At 45.4% G+C, this 16,654-nt stretch overlaps 1 protein-coding gene across 2 annotated transcripts; it reads right to left on the reverse strand.

Moving 5' to 3' along the window:
* Nucleotides 1-12,207: 12,207 nt before the first annotated feature.
* Nucleotides 12,208-15,599, reverse strand: ZBTB42 (zinc finger and BTB domain containing 42). Of its 2 annotated transcripts, none has more exons than XM_063118122.1 (2): nucleotides 14,420-14,475; nucleotides 12,208-13,767 (listed from the first exon to the last, which is right to left on the reverse strand). In XM_063118122.1, exon 2 carries the CDS (start codon nucleotides 13,751-13,753, stop codon nucleotides 12,320-12,322), a length of 1,434 nt encoding a protein of 477 aa, XP_062974192.1. In that variant the 5' UTR covers nucleotides 13,754-13,767; nucleotides 14,420-14,475; the 3' UTR covers nucleotides 12,208-12,319. The 2 variants fall into 2 exon arrangements, with proteins under 2 accessions (XP_062974192.1, XP_062974191.1); XM_063118121.1 differs by lacking the exon at nucleotides 14,420-14,475 and adding an exon at nucleotides 15,518-15,599 and having other exon boundaries at nucleotides 12,209-13,767.
* Nucleotides 15,600-16,654: the final 1,055 nt, after the last annotated feature.

The following is a 16,654-nucleotide window of genomic DNA, read 5'->3' on the forward strand; positions in this document are numbered from 1 at the left end:
TAAGAGTGTGGGACATAGTTAAGATCCCAGTGCAGGGTAGTTGCAGGAATGCAGGGCGAGGGACGGGGTGAGCTCAACCAGCCTAAAAATGGCCACCATGGTGATAGATAAGTCAGGAGAACTAAAGTAAGGGCAGTAATGATGAATATTGCATAAATTCAATGAACTGTGCCGCTATGGGCTTTCAAAGTTGTGCAGGGTTGCAAGAGAAAAAAGGTGTTCGTGGTTTTCCGTCCCTCAATATTTGCTAACCATTACCATTGTCTGCACTGCATTTTTTCCTGGCTGGATAGCCCATGCTCACTCTGTGTAACCGTATTGCGGCTGCTTCACAGCAGGGATGCTGCAGGGTTTGGGGAGGGGAATGAGTAGGTAAAGCAGCATCATATAGAGAGCCCCCAGGTTTGGTCTCATCTCTGTGCATTTGTCCAAGATGCTTTTTTTTTTAAACTTGGCTTTTTACATTTTTTAAGGTTCTTACTGGCAGTGTTCAGAAGACACCTTAAACCATGGCTTTAACCTTAGTGAATAAGGCTCTTTCCTTTATTCACCATGGTTAAAGCCATGGTTTAAGGTGTCTTCTGAATGGGGCCATTGTCTTACTATGTGGTTTTTTTTTACCTACGGACCTTTTGTAAACTGCCTTGGTTGGTCTTAGAAAGGAGTACAAGAAATCATCCTGGTTGCCCTCCTCTGAACACGCAGACAAGCTGGAGCGTGTTCAGAGGAGGGCAACCAGGATGATCAGGGGTCTGGAAACAAAGCCCTATGAAGAGAGACTGAAAGAACTGGGCATATTTAGCCTGGAGAAGAGAAGATGGAGGGGAGACATGATAGCACTCTTCAAATACTTAAAAGGTTGTCACACAGAGGAGGGCCAGGATCTCTTCTCGATCCTCCCAGAGTGCAGGACACGGAATAACGGGATCAAGTTAAAGGAAGCCAGATTCCAGTTGGACATCAGGAAAAACTCCCTGACTGTTAGAGCAGTGCGACAGTGGAATCAGCTACCTAGGGAGGTTGTGGGCTCTCCCACACTAGAGGCCTTCAAGAGGCAGCTGGACAAGCATCTGTCAGGGATGCTTTAGGGTGGATTCCTGCATTGAGCAGGGGGTTGGACTCGATGGCCTTGTAGGCCCCTTCCAACTCTGCTATTCTATGATTCTATGAAATGCAATTACCGTATTTCTTCGATTGTAAGACGCACACTAATTTCAGTACCACCAATAGAAAAAAAAACCCTCTAAGACACACCCACGATTCTAAGACGCACCCCATTTTTAGAGATGTTTATATGGGGGAAAGGTGTGTCTTAGAATCAAAGAAATAGGGTAGCAGACAGACAGAGAGACGAGATAGGCCTCTAGGCTGCCCCAGCAAGGCTGTTCTTAAAGCTAGCGCAGCGGCATCCTACCAAGGTCCAAGGAAGCACCTGTGGCCAGCTAAGTGTTCTTCATGTCTCCCAAGGCATTCCAGCCAATGAGACTGCACTGCATTTGGTTACATTACATTGCTGTCTAAGGACCATTTGCAAAGAACAGAGGATTGATTGGAAGTAAAAGGAAACCGTCGTCAAGGTGGGTGATGTTCGGGAGACGGAAGCTCTGACTGGAGTTTGCCTCACAGACTGGAAGCTCTTGAGAAACCAGAACAATGAAGTAGCCATTCCAGGGGAGGGCCAACAGGAAGAGGCCCAGGGCGAATTCAAGCAGGTGGCTGGATGTCACTTCGTCAAAAGTGGCCCTTTCTCCTTTGGAAATGCTGATCAGCATAAATTGTTTTTGACTGGGGAAAACATCAGACTTTCCTCCTCCGCCAGTTTGCGCCAACCTCCTCTTACGGAGATATTGCAGAAGCCGTTCCTTTGAAGCACACAAAAGGCTCAAGAACATTCATGGCTCCCTTTGTTGTCGTTTTGTTTCAACCAGGTTGGCAAGTCTTCGTTTTCTAGGGCAAATCCCCCCCGGAGAGGACACAAGCGCCAGCTGTGCGTGCAAAAGTGTGCAGCTGTGCTAAAGGAGGGGTGGAAGAACCAACCGGAGCAGGGCAGGGGAAGAGAGAAAGACCACAATAAGCAAATTGTTTGGCTCCCTCAATTAAAATCGGGTTAGCAAATATTTTTAATGTGGGATGAAAGGAGCTAGTCAGTCGCTTGAGGAGACATTTGTCTGGCTGCAGGGTTGAGGGTGGTGGATTTCCCAGTGTTTGGGGACAGCGCCTAACCGCCTTGCTCTCCCAAGATAATAAATCAGCCTCTGCAGCTTCAATTGATGCAGACAGAGCTCTCTGGGATTTGGCTCTCAACCTATCTAGAATAACAGGAGCCAGTCCCTGAAAAAAAAGGATCATTGAACATGTGCAGAGTGATTTTTGCTCACCACAGAAATATCACAACCAGTTCTAGTTTGTTGTTCAGTCCACCCCTCCCCCAAACAAGCCACTTCAGGAGCGGCAACTGCCACCCTCATCACTGCATCAGCTTGACGGGAGACTTATGAATGGCTCAAATCCCATTTATTTATTTATTTATTTATTAACTCACCTTTTTTCCTCCAAGCCAGTGTACATAGTCTTCCTCCTCCTCTCCATTTTATCCTCACAACAACCCTGTGAGGTAGGTTGGGCTGAGAGTCTGTGACTGCCCCAAAGTCACCCATTGAGATTACATGGCTGAGTGTGGAGTAGAACCCGGATCTCCTGACTCCGGTCCAACACTCTAGTCACTACGCCACACTGGGCCTGTTCAGACAACACTTCAGGCTCTTTGGTTAGTGAAACTGTGGTTCTCTGGGGTTAGCATGAACCACAAACCATGCTGTTGCACACAACATTTTAAGCCATGGTTAGGACCACTAACCTTGTTACAGACAGCCTGACTATGGTTAGTGAGTAAGCAGGGTTAGCAAAACACATCATAAAAGACACCTTAAACGCTGCTGCTTAACCAGCAGCGTTTAAGGTGTCTTCTGAACAGGCCCATTGACTCTCAATAGATATCTCTCAGTGAAATTTACAAATATTTAATATATGCCTTTTAGCTATGTTCTCTGGAGGTCCACCCTACCAAGTTATTTCTGGTATTCTATGAGGGCAAGATCACATGTTGTGAGGAAAACATGCTTTTCCCAACCCCATATTTCCCTCATGAGTCAAATGCAGCGGGGCATGTGCAGAGGATAATCAGCAGTGGATGGTGCTTAACCCACTCCCCACCACCACTGTCTCTCCCCAGCTGTGCGAACCCAGTCAAAGGGTGTTAACTACCCATTCAAGACAAAACCAGACCCAAATACTTTATATCAACAACAGGGAACAATATATTGGTGGGAAAATTCATTTGCCACAGCTTCTGTGAGAACTGCAGCTAAACTTAAGAGGGAACAAACAATATTTGGGGGGGGGACAGATGACATCAGCGTCCTGCTAATAAAAAAGTGCCAGTGTTGCAACACTGCAAGCCCTGCCTCCACTCCAGCATGGCTTTGGATCCAGTCCATCCAAAGCTGACCGTTACCACCAGTGCAAACACCTCCAGAAGTGTACTTACAGCTGCAGACCATTCCATGGGTGTACCAGGGGTCTCCAGGGTGGATGGGCGGGCTGCCCTTTATTTATTTATTTATTTATTTATTTATTTATTTATTTATATCCTGCCTTTTCCCCAGTAATGGGACTCAAGGCGGTTTACAAGATTAAAACATGTACAATTTAAACATATAAATATAAATTACAAAAGTTAAAATAGAATTAAACCTACAGTAAAATAAAAACCATGTTAAAAAAAATTTAAAACTGTAACAGGTTAAAAGCCCTCTCCCCCAATGCATTCACACAGGTCCAATATAGTTCTAAAAGCCTGCTGAAACAAAACGGTTTTTGCCTGCCTCTGAAACTGTAGCATTGAGGGAGCCAGCCTAGCCTCCCTGGGAAGAGAGTTCCAGAGCCTTGGAGCAGCCACCGAGAAGGCCCTCTCCCACGTACCCATCAGGCGGCCTGGGATGTTGGTGGGACTGAGAGAAGGCCTCTCACAAGAGCTTTTCCAAAATGGAATCTGGCCTTCGGGCTAAAAGTTTCCCCACCTTTGGCACAGCAAAGCTTCCATCTCACCCCAACACCTCCCATTTAGACCCACTCATTGCTGAAACGGCATGACACCGCCCCCCTGCCCCCCCGGGTGACAAATGTCAGCAACGTCCTTCTTTGAATACAAGAGCTCTCACATACATCAGAATGTGCAGAGAATGCTCACAAAACCCCAACCGACGTTCAGTGTGTGTTCTGGGTGGTGGGATTAGCCCACATGGCCCAGAGACCCCGTAAACTTAAGTTAACAGTGGGTGCTGGTTTGCAAACTGCAATAGAACAGCACCCTTCACATACATCTTTAGGTGTACACTTAGTATTTGCCAATTATGAATGAGACAGACAGACAGCACCTGCATCATACAGCAGCCAATCAGGGAGCTGTCGCTTCCTCCAGAATGTATACTCGGCAACAAACCCAGTGTGGTGTAGTAGTGTTGACTGGTACTCGTGAGATCTGGATTCTAGTCCCCACTTGGCCATAAAACTCACTGGGCCTGTTCAGACAGCACACCAAGCCATGGTTAAGGCGCTAACCCTTTTGCAGCAAATGGTTAGTGGACATGTGTACACCATAGCTATGTAGCCACCCTGGTTAGGAATGGTTCATACAACACCCTAAACCCTAATGATTAGCTCAAAATGATTAGCATGTCATCTGAACAGGGTCGCTGGGTAACGTTCAGCCAGTCACTGACTGAAAGCCTAACCTACCTCATAAGGTTATTGTGACAAAATGGAGGACAACCACCATGTAAGCTACCTTGAGGTCCTTGCAAGGCTGCTGGTTGAGTTAGTTTTTAAAACTCATTGAAAAACTTCTCTCCTCCAAAGCCTTTGAAACTTTAAATTTGTTTGCACCTTTTTGTAATGTTGCCCTGTCTCCTCTGCCCCTTCGGTGTATTCCCTTCCTTTTCGGTTTTATTTTGTGGTTTTATTAGAATGTATGCTTTCGTGGCAAGAATGTGTGGTTTTATTCTGTACAGTCCCATGTGCATGGATGGTGTTATATAAATAATAGGGGAAGAGGTGGGATATAAATGTGGTAATAAAGCCAGCCTTGCTTCCAGATAATGTGTGGAACGGCTCATCTTTATAGGCTGGATAAGGGCAGTTGAACACATAGATGCGAAGTTGGAAATGATCTCAATGGCTCTCAACAGCTTTTCCTCTGCTTTAAATTGTTTCTGGGCCACTGGGTTACCTTAAAAACTATCTTCACCTGTATGGTCCTGCACATATATTGACATCTTCTTTAAAGCGCCTGCTTGGGCGTCCACTAAGCAAAACTGTTCTGGTTCGCAAGCCTGAGAAACTCGGCTTTCTTGGTGGTGGCCCCCGAGTTAGAACTCCCTTCTGGTAGTCTTATACTTACCCTTCTATACAGTCCCTTACGATGTTCTTGAAAACTCTTCACTGCAGCCATTCCTTAAGAATTTGAGTAGCTTGTGTGTTTGCAGGCATTTCTCTTAATAACTGTAGACCTATCTGATGTTACCAATGCATCTTCTAAAATAGAATAAGGCTAACCAGCGCACAACTGCTAGAATATTGAATGGTATCAAAAGAACTGAGGTAAAGATTTTACGTAACGTATTAATTATCAAGTGTAAAAATACAACAATAGTTTACAGAAACTGAACAAGTTGTTCATAATAACCAAGCATAAATGGTTTGCAAGAAACGCAGATCTTCAGGAGCGGTAAGTTCTTGACCGGCTGTAATCATTAGGGACTCAAGGACGCTTTTTATTGTTTTCTTTGAAGGCAAATCACTGAAGGGACGCTCACCGCTGGGGATTCAAGGTTTGGGGGTTTGCTATTCCTTTTACTTATGTCAGTAGTATTCTTGAGAATAAATAATATGTACTTCTTTTTTTACAGTCAATCCTTTTTTGGAGGACAAAAAAGTCTTTTTGAATCTGACGAACATATTCAACAAATCCTTCTCTTTCCCCACCCATAAGCATTGTGATGTTGGTGAATTATACCATCATTACAGCTCTTATATGACATTAACATTCTGGATGTGTAACCTTCTCTCTGGGGTTTGTATTTTATTTTCAATTATGTTTTTCAGTTGTGATATTCTGACTCTGATGAAGCACTTGCAAAACAGGTGGGGGGAAAAAGCCAGAGGCCTGTAATTGCTCTGTTACTGCAAACTCTTCAGTCTTAATTCAGTTTCTGTAAACTATTGTGAACAACTTGTTTAGTTTCTTGCAAACCATTTATGCTCGGTTATTATAAACGACTTGTTCAGTTTCTGTAAATTATTACTGTATTTTTACACCTGATAATTAATATGTTATGTAAAATGTTTGTTTACCTCAGTTCTTTTGATATCATTTAATATTCTATCAGTTGTGTGCTGGTTAGCATTATTCTTTTTTGGCAATTCCAACTGCTGCCTTCTGTATCGTTTAACCCCAACGCATCTTCAGTCATTCCTTTTTGCACATCACTTTGCGAGGGCGTAGGCCTTAAAAGTTGTTTAGAAGTATTTTAGACAAACAAACGAAAAAAAAGATTTCATTTATAACTCTAACATGTTTTATTTAATAGACAGCAGTTCTAATCACGATTGTCACAGTTTTTTTCTCTTTTCTTTTTTTAAAAACAGCACATACCAACACACAACTGGAAAAAGAAAAGTGAACGAAATATCTCCACACAGGAATTAAACACTAAGGGAAGTTTGTCCAAGTCATTCTTTTTAGGCGATTGTCAAACCTAGCCTAAACACAGCATACAACTAACACTGAGGGAGATGGGGGAATAGTTCACTATAAAACAGTGAAAGAACTTTTTTTATATATAAAATATAGTTCAATCCAATAGCTTTTCTACATACTGTATACTATAAAAACTCTCCCACAAAAATTAGTGTCTTTAAATATACATATTTGAATCTGAACTGCACCAAGATTAAAAGCAATTAAAAATAACTGATTTCTCTCTCTCTCTCTCTCTTGTTTTTCCTTTCAAAACATTAACTTCACAGTATCGGTTTGGAGTAGAAGACAAATCCAGTGTTTCCTTTAAGTAAAGAAGTGTTAAGGTAAAATTCAGACTCCGGTAAAATCAAAACCAAAACGGAGCCAAAAAGGTTTCTAATTATTCTCTCTGCAAGACAGAACAGCTGCTGCATAAAAAAGAGAAAACCTAAGTGTGCAACGTTTTAGTACTTTTCTGTAAAGAACCTTTTAAAAACAAAACAAAAAATGCTCAGAACTATTGCAACCTTTAAAAAAAAACCCTCGAAGGACAAACAACAAAAGTTCTGAAAATAAAAGTGCAATTTTTTTTTTTTAAAAAAAAAAAATCAACCCACAAAGGTTGAGGAAGAACAATCAGAAAAATGACGCTTCAACAATTAAGCTGGACACATCTGCCACCTTTTCCACTGCAGCCCAGACCATTACTAAAGTTTAAACATCTCGACAAAACTCAGATGTAAACTTGCTTGAATGTTCTATTACACCAAGCCACTCCAATGGTGTGATATGGCACTTAACGTTTTATTTTTATTTTTAAATCCTTCTACAAGTACCGGTAAAAGGAAGAACAAACCACAAAGCCCAATCTAGAGGTCCAGGCATGTATGTTCTTGTACACGCTGCCCTGTTCATTACAAAAAGAGGTGCACATCTGCTTACACACCACTTCCTCCACAGCAATGAAGCGGGTCGCCCTTGCAAGCACCTGAATTTCCATGTGCATATGGGAATTCCTCTGTCCATTATACTCAGTGGGATCAGCACACACAAAAAAGAGTGCCACATTCTATGCACTGTTTCACACGTTCACTCACTCAGTTTTTAAACATGTAAAGAAATAAAAGTAAAAATTTCAAGCTTGTTATTCTGAAAAAGGTCTGAAGTAAGCATTCCATTAACCAAAAAAAATCTAATAAATACTATATCAAGTATCATCAGGAGGAAATATATATATATATATATATAACTTAAAATTTAAACAGAAAAGAAATAACTTAATTTTTTGAAGGTTTTGTTCAGTGCTATTTCCAATCCAAGGAAGGGGGGATATGAAGTAAGACCACAGTACCATAGTCACATATCTAAGGCATATAGTGCTCTGACATGCCTCGCATGTGTTACCAAGAATATTTGTACAGTAACAAATGAATTCAATTTAGACATACTATAAATAGAAGTAAAATTTCACATTATATGTGCACTCATCATTTAAGTGAGGAATAAGAGGAGCTTGCAATAAATCAGTTATTTGAACAAAAAGGAGTTGGGTTTCCCCACCATTACACCTCCCCCAGACACAAAAAATAACATTGCTACATCGCTGTTAATATTGCTCCTTCATAGCAGTACTTCCTAAATGCACTGATTAGGAACCAAAGAGGGAAAACACGTGCACAAGGAGGGGAGGGGAATCACACACACAGCTCTGCGTTAGTTCCCAGTGCCAAAGAGGCAAGTCTTTTTCAAGCTTAGAGGCTTGCCTCCTCAATAGTGGGAACCACTATAGCAAAAAAACCAACTGGGCTTTGGCTGGGCACATTTTTCTCCTATGGCAACACATCTCTCCCCGTTTTCTGAGGATCCCGGTAATTGAAGAGAAATTATGAATGATGCTTTCTTCTGCAGCATAATATAACCTACCTTCAGGGCAAACTATTTCAGTGCTTCCAAAGTACTAAAATTTCCAATAGGGATAGTTTCACTTTAAGATATCAGTATATTTGATTTAGCAATCCTTCTTCAGCCCCACTCATTGGCCATCAATTCCAAATCAATATATTCAACCAATGTTTGCTTTTAAATGGATATTAGAAGGCATAACCTGATATTTAATGATATAAGCAGAATAAGACACTCTGGAATTATTAGGCAGAAATATGTGAACACCCCAAATGCGTTCTAACTGCACAGCATTTCAATCTCTGCAAAATATACTACATGCACAAACAACCCAAACACTGTGACAATACTTTGCTTCTCTGTAGTGAATCGTGTGAATGTGCAAGTTTATCTACTACTATGAGACAGCGTGCCATTTACAGATCAGTAAAAATGAATCACCATTAACAAGAACGAAACCAGTTCTACACAGGAGAAAACCTTTACAGTGCAATCCTATAAACGTCTACCCAGAAGTAAGCCCCACTGAATTCAACAGAGCTTACTCCTGGGTAAAACGTGCATAGGACTGCAACCTTAGTGTTGCAAAAAACCCTTCATTTAGCAGAAGTGATTCCTAATGTTGGGCAACGGTTCCATGCACCACGCTAGACTGCAGTTTTCTGGCATGTAACAGTAACAGTCATTTGAAATGTGAAGGATTCTCTTTGAAGAACGCATTATCGAACTGCCTGCATGTTACAAAAACCTCAGACATTTTACTTTCTGGAGGAAATTATATTGTAATGGAACTCCCAGCTGTCACCTCCGCTTACTCATCTGATCCCCTTAAAGCTTCCTTGAGGCCCCTTTCCTTGGGATCCACCCCATTCCTTGAAACCCCAGGCTGGCCTCCGCCAGCTGTTCCAGCCAGATGTGCTCTCTTCTAAGGGTCAGGCGGGGCCCAACTCTTAAGCGAGTTTCCAGTGGGTGATGAAAAGAAAACAAGAGAAAGGAAAAACAGAGTTCTGGTGCCTATTACTGCTTTCTTTCACGTTTCTCGGACTCTTAATTTGCAGGTGCTTTTAGAATTCCAACCCAGACGTAGGGGTGTGTGTGTGTGTGTGTGTGTGTGTATGCATGTGTAGGGGTGTGCGTGTATGCACAGGCACACATCTGTGTGTGTACACAAGCAAGAACATGCATGTTTACTGTAAGCATACCTATCCATATTTGTATGAATACAGAGCATACCAGCATGCATGAACACATAAGTATATGGGGGGGGCGTACATGGGTCTCCTTTCATTGCTGAAATTTAACCAGGCTTTGGAACCTACACTTGGGCTGCTCAGCTGGCCAGAAAAAAGAACAGCCTCTTCTGGAACCATTCATACACCCTTCCCCAACCTGGGGCCTTCCAGATGTTTTGGACTTCCAAATCCCATCAGCCCCAAACAGCACGGCCAGAGGCACCCTGGGAGTTGAGGTCCAAAACATCTGGAGAGCATGAGGTTAAGGGGAGAAGGGTGCTTTCTCAGAAGTCTGAAATTAAGACATCAGCCAGGGCATGAGCCAAGCATTACTACTGCCTCTGTGGAGAACACCAGTTTAAAGTTGGAAAAACTATCACTAAGGTGTTGCGGGTTTTTTTTAACCAAGTCACCTCACAACCTACAGCAAGGGTGAGCAACTTTGGGCAGTCCAGGGGCTATTTACCATCTCCTGGACTCCTCCAGCGGGCGCAGTTCTGCCCAGAGTGGCCAAAAAAAAAGCATCAAACCATTAGACTCCAGAAAGCCACATTTAGCTTGAAAATAAACTAAAAATGGCACTTGAGTCTCTGTAGCAGGAAAGCTGATTTTTGTGTGTGTAGCACTGTAGTGCTGAATTTCAGCAGTGCAGGGGAGGCAGGGACCACACTCAAAAGTTATTTGGGGGCTGCATACTGCTCACCTCTGACCTACGGCAATGGAAGACAGGAGAAGGCTGCAATGGCACTCCATGTGCAACATCATATAGAAAACGGGAGTAGAAATGGGCTGCAGTCCCTCCTATTGTCATGGACAAGACTACGAAATGCCACACATGCTGAATAAACAGCACCAGAACACATCTTGCCTGTGAAGTTTTCTCCATTTTTTCCTTCCTTCGCTACACACACCAAACTTGCCATTAGTGATGAAGGGGGGGGGAGGGAGAGAAGAGAGAATCTTTTGTAGCTTGGTGCCTTAGAACATTCCCCAGTGGACAAAGGTGGCTACATTTCTCCAGGCCTGATCTCACTCCCTGTGGGAATTTACTTGCAGGAAAAAAGTGCTTTGTTAGAAGCAGAATTTGGAAACTAACCAAGAAACACAGTGAGTTCATTTTTTTTTAACCATGTGGCATGTCTGCACCTCAATAAACATTATCTCCCACTGCACATGGAACCTATGGTGAAAACCAAGGCCTACACAGGTAGGCATTTATCACACCGTCCACCTTCCACTTTCCCGTAACAGGCAGATCAAAACAGCCAGACCCAGATGTGTCAGCTTTGGCACGTGGAGGCCTAATTTCACAATGGAAGTCCTATGCGGTGTGGGTGACAATGGCGTCCCACTCCACGCAAAACCTACACAACCGGAGTCATGTGTGAACCAGACACTCCACAGGTGGAGAAAAATATTTCAGTGTGATCCACCAGAATAGCAAGTTCAGGTGAGAAAGAAAAATTATTTGCAAGGCTAAAGAACAGCAGCAAGGTGAGGTTGAACCAGCAGGAAGAATTTCAAAAGGCAACAAACTTTTACCACCTGCTGATAAAGATAAAGGGAATTTTCAGAGTACTGATTTCAAGGTCTGAGTTAGAAGAAGGATTCTAGATCGTCCCCATGAGGCACATAAAATTCAGATTTCTCTTCAGACACATGTTATAAATAATGTGAGGTTTGTTCTGGAGATTATTTTACACACACACACACCAGGGCTTTGCAATTCTACATGTCTGGACATATTAAATTAAAAGGTTGAATTAAGGCACAATCCTATGTAGGACTTTCTCCTATCTAAACATGCATAGGATTGCGCCCTTAAAGATGTTACATCCAAATGGGAGGGACACTGAGGCTATTAACACCCAAAACTGCCTACTCGAGACCCCAGTAATGCAGACACGAGTGATAATTTGGTGGGAGGGGGCTGCCGTATGCGTGTCTCAAGGAAGGTGAACTTTTGATCGAAGGTCATACTTTCTCTCTCAATGGGACTCCTGTACTACACTTCCCGCTTCGTAAGAGAGCACCCTCCAAACCAGAAGAACATGAAGTAACCTTAGCATCAGAACAGTCCATTCCATACACCAATTAAGCCAATCAACAGGATTAAATGAGCTTCTATCCAAGGATTTAGGATTAAGGAACTTGCAGATGAAGATTCGTCTTACCTGTCTCACAGAAACATACATACACACAACACTAAGGGTAAGTAGTTGCAGACCTACAACGGGCCAGGGGATGGGAGTAGTGGGGCCAAGGATGCTTACCGCCCGCCCCATTGAAATGTAGACCTACATTTCCCCACCCCCACCTACAATATCATTTGCCTGAAGTTAATCAGCAGAGAGTCAAGAGTCCGCCTTCCGCCACACAACCTCCTTCAAACCACCATAGACTTTACAAGGCCGCAATGAAACTTTCGGATGTGTCTGTACAAGTCGCCGGACTGGGTGAACCGCCTCTCGCACCACTTGCAGCCGTGCGGCTTCTCCCTCGTATGCACCACCGCATGGCGGCTGAGGTTGTGGGAGTACTGGAAGCTCTTGCCACACTGGCCACAGGTGTAGGGCTTCTCGCCCGAGTGAGTCCTCTCGTGCCTTTTCAAGGTGTACATGCAGGAGAACGTCTTGCCGCAGAGAGTGCAAGTGGGCACCGAGCCGTCGGGGGACAGCCTGGTCCTTGACCCGTCTTTATCGCGGAAGTGGGAGCTGAGGTGCAGCTGCAGGACATGCGGAGTGGGGAATACTTTGCTGCAGAGTGGGCAGATACAGATGTGGCCCGGGGGTACCAAAAGACCCGAGGACGAGATGTCGGAGGAATCCAGGTCGTCTTCGCTCGCCTCCCGCTCGGGATCAAGGTCTTCGTCAGGCACGCGGGGGTCGCCGTTCGCCGCAAAGACGTTTCCTAGCCCGGCCATGAGGCTCTTGGCGGAACTCCCAAAGTGCTGGCTTTCTGGGCTCCTCACCTCCCGGTCCTCCCCATCCGAGAGAGACTCCGGCTCCTCTTTGACAAGGGGTTGGCTGCCCTGCTGCCGGCAGTCGGAAGCCAGCTGTCCAAAGACGTAGGAGGGGTGGAAGGAATCTCTGCCGGCCACAGGCTTGAAAGACAGGTCTAACGCACACTCTGCATCGCTCAGAGCTAAGGGGCGTTTAAGACACCTTCGGGACAAAGGTCCCACCGAACTACTGACATTCGCTCTTGTTTTCTCAGCTGCCGCGGTGTCCAATTCTGCCCCGGCTAACCCCGAGTCGATACTTGTGAGATCAGAGGACCAGCCGGGGTAGCAACTGCCGCCTTTCTCTTTCCCCGCCAATCTTTCATATTCCATCGCAATTGATTGCTGTTTGTTCCCTGGGCTGAGCGGGTGCCCCAAGGGCGCTCCGCCATCCAGGACTGGTGCATCCTTTTCCAAAAGGGCCCCGCCACCGTTCATCTTCTCGTCCACGGACGGCTCCTTATCTTTCAGCTTGCCCTTGCAGACTTTCACAATGTCGTACATGTGAAGGTAGCTAGCGGCAGCCAGCACATCTTCGACCGGAAGGCTCTTGAACTCCAGCTTGCCTTCGTACATGAATTCAAGCAGCAAGCCGAACGCCGGGGCTGTGACGATGTCACTGTTTAGATGCACAATGTCCCTTTTGTCTAGCTGGTCTCTGTAGAAAAGATGGAAGTACATGCTGCAAGAGGCGAGAACGGCTCTGTGCGCTCGGAACTGTGCGTCTCCAACTAAAACAGTACAGTCACACAGGAAGCCCTGGTGACGCTGCTGACTCAGGCACTGCAGCAACTGCCGGCTATGGTCTGGGAACTCCATTCTTCCTTCATAACCTGTTCAAAACAGGAAAAACTTGAATGCTATTATAAACCACAGGGCCTCTAAGCAGCTGTGAACAAGCAAACAGATTGACTTTGGGGGTAACTGGAGCCTTGGAGATAACAGTCCAACTGTTAATTGCCTGTAATTTCTGTTTAATTTTTTTTAAAAAAACAACAACACACAATCTCCCCAACGCCAGAACACCTGCTTCAAAAACAGGAAAAACCCGAGTCTTAAGTAAACCAGAGCTTCTAAGGAAGTAATGCCTCCAACCTTTTGTCTAAACATCGCTCAAAGCTTTATAGGGAAGGGGGGGGGAAAACTTCAGAGTTTCGTGCATTCCTGGAAATCTTAACTTTGGAGCCACAGTGGCTACTTTATTAAAAAAAAAGTATTTTGCACACACACACCCCACTCAACTTTACAATAATCATAAACATACTGCTCTAATCTTTTTAAAAGTACCTGCCCTTTTTTAAAAAAGAAAAGAAAATGTGTGTATAAGAACATAAGATGGGCATGTGTGTATTTAGAAGTAAAAAGATCCCCCCCCCCGCAGACGTTAAAAGGAAAACACATCCCCCCCCCCCCAAAAAAGTCTACAACTTCCACTCTGCAGCCAAAACTCTTCTGAAGTTGGGGGCAATTTCTCAGACACCTTACCTTAAACATCTGCAGAGCAGGGATTGAAGGGCTCATGGGGGAAGAAAATCTACCCCCACAACTCGCCCCCCCCCCCGAAAAGTTCAGGAAGAGCTCAAGCTTTTCTTTCTTTCTTTTGCAGTGGGGGTGGGGGATCAACCCAGAGACTGGAAGCAAAGGGGCATTTGCTAGCCAGTAACGGAAGAATGCTTGTATGTGTGTGAAAGAAAAAGACAGAGAGAGAGAGAGAGAGAGGAAAGTGTGCATGGGAAGGAGGGAGGGAGGGAGAGGAGTGCTCCGTTTGCTAATTACACCGCAAGCTGGAGAGTCAGCTGCTCTGACTTCACTGCGATGAAAATGCTACCTCCAGCTGTGCCCCTTTTAATACCATATGTTACTTCAAATCTCGCTACCAGCCAACCACAGCTTGCTGCCTTTTAAAGTTCCAGCAACCCCCCCCCCCATTTATAGCCATCTATTAAATCTCGAAGTTAAACCGAGTCCCTTCTCCTAAATCCTGCCGCCGCCACCTCCCCCCTCCAACTCTCCACCAGCAGCCTGGGAAAGTTGCTTAAATAACAATCTTATTACTAGTTACTCTTAATGGAGGACAACGCAGCTTGACCTTTGGAGAGGTCCGGGAGCTGAAAGGAGGGGGGGGAGGAGGAAGAAGAGAAAAGGAAAAAGAAAGTTGGGAACTCGCAGTTTTGCAAACTCACCACCACCTTGTTTTGGTAATCCTCCCCCATCGCATCCTAGATCCAGGATTCCTTTGGATGGCCCCCTCCACTGCGCACACCCCATGTGCACGGTGTAACCCTCCCCCCCTTTTCTTGCCCCACCAGTTCTTCACAACTTTGGAAGACAATCCGCTCCTCTCCCCCCCTCCTCCCCACCGCTTTGTGCTCAGAGAAGAGCTCGGGGTGGGGTGGGGTGGGGTGGGGTAGGGGGGAGCCCCACGCATCCAAAAATAGTGTGAGACTCAACCTCCCAGAAAACGGGGCGGGGGGGTGGAATTAGTTTGGCAAGGAGGAAGGGGGGGATGAGATCAGCCCCTTCCCCGCGCCCGGCACGCACACTTTGAAAACAAGGGAACGTGCACAGGGCTCGGCTACTCACCAGCCCGCCCGGGTGTTGCTCAGGGGTGCCGCTGGAGTGCTGCATGTGCTCGAGTCTCCGCTGTTCCTCCGCCAGATGTAGCTCGCTCGCTCTCCCCACACCCCCCCCCTTCCCGGGCTGCTCCGTGGGCTGCTTCTTGTTGCTGGCAACCCAGCAGCAGCGCTCCCGTGTGTTGTGAAGCAGGTTGTTAGCCAGGGCGCTCTCGCGATACTTTCCCCTCGGTGTGTGTGTGTGTGTGTAGGGTGTGTGTGCGCGCGCGCGCGCGCGGTTTCTTTCTCCTTTTTTTGCCTTCTCAGGGCGCGCACAATAGCACCGCTCCCGGCCGAGCTCTTAGCTCTAGCGGCTGCTCCTGACGCCTCTGCGGCCGCTGTACGCGACTCTCGTCTGACTGCTGTTGCTGCTGGCAAATCCCCGCCTCCCCGCTTTTTTTGTTTTTTTAATTTATTTATTTAAACGACCCACCCCCGTCGCCAGCCTGCCAGGGCTTCTGTTCTGGGCAGCGGCGGCAGCAGCTGCTGGTGCTCTTGCGTCCTCAGCTGCTGCTTTGCATTTGTAAATCCTTTCCCTTCCCTCCCCCTCCCGTCCCGATCCCAACTCTCCGGCTGCTGCAGGGGCTGGAGGAGGAGGAGGAGGAGGAGGAAGGCGGTTGTGTGCCCTTGTGGCTACTACGTCCAGACATCCAGCCGGCGTTCTCTCTCTCTCTCTCTCTCTCTGCAAACTCTGCTAAAGCTTTGCAAAGGGACCCAAGCGTTAAAAAGCACACTGGCAGCAATGCATTGGTCGGGATTTATTTATTTTTGCAAAGTAATAATAATTTTAAAAAACCAACCGTGCAAAAAGAGCAACGTTAACAGGTTTTGCATCATGTCAATACAAAATGGGTTTTGGCAACGTGCAAAACTAGTATTACTCTAAAGCTTTGCGAAGGGACACACAAACACACCCGCACACCCGCGATTAAAACGCGCACATGTAGCAATGCGTTGGTCGAGAGTTGTTTTTGTAAATGATAAAACAGAATCAACCATGCCAAGCAAAAACGGGTTGCACCACGCAAAAAAAAAAAAAAGTGGGTTATTATTTTTTGCAACGTGCAAAAATATTCATTTGCGTTGGCGCCCGGAGCAAATGAAAAAG

This window comes from Elgaria multicarinata, chromosome 2, assembly GCF_023053635.1.
Source record: "Elgaria multicarinata webbii isolate HBS135686 ecotype San Diego chromosome 2, rElgMul1.1.pri, whole genome shotgun sequence".
Taxonomy (NCBI): domain Eukaryota; kingdom Metazoa; phylum Chordata; class Lepidosauria; order Squamata; family Anguidae; genus Elgaria; species Elgaria multicarinata.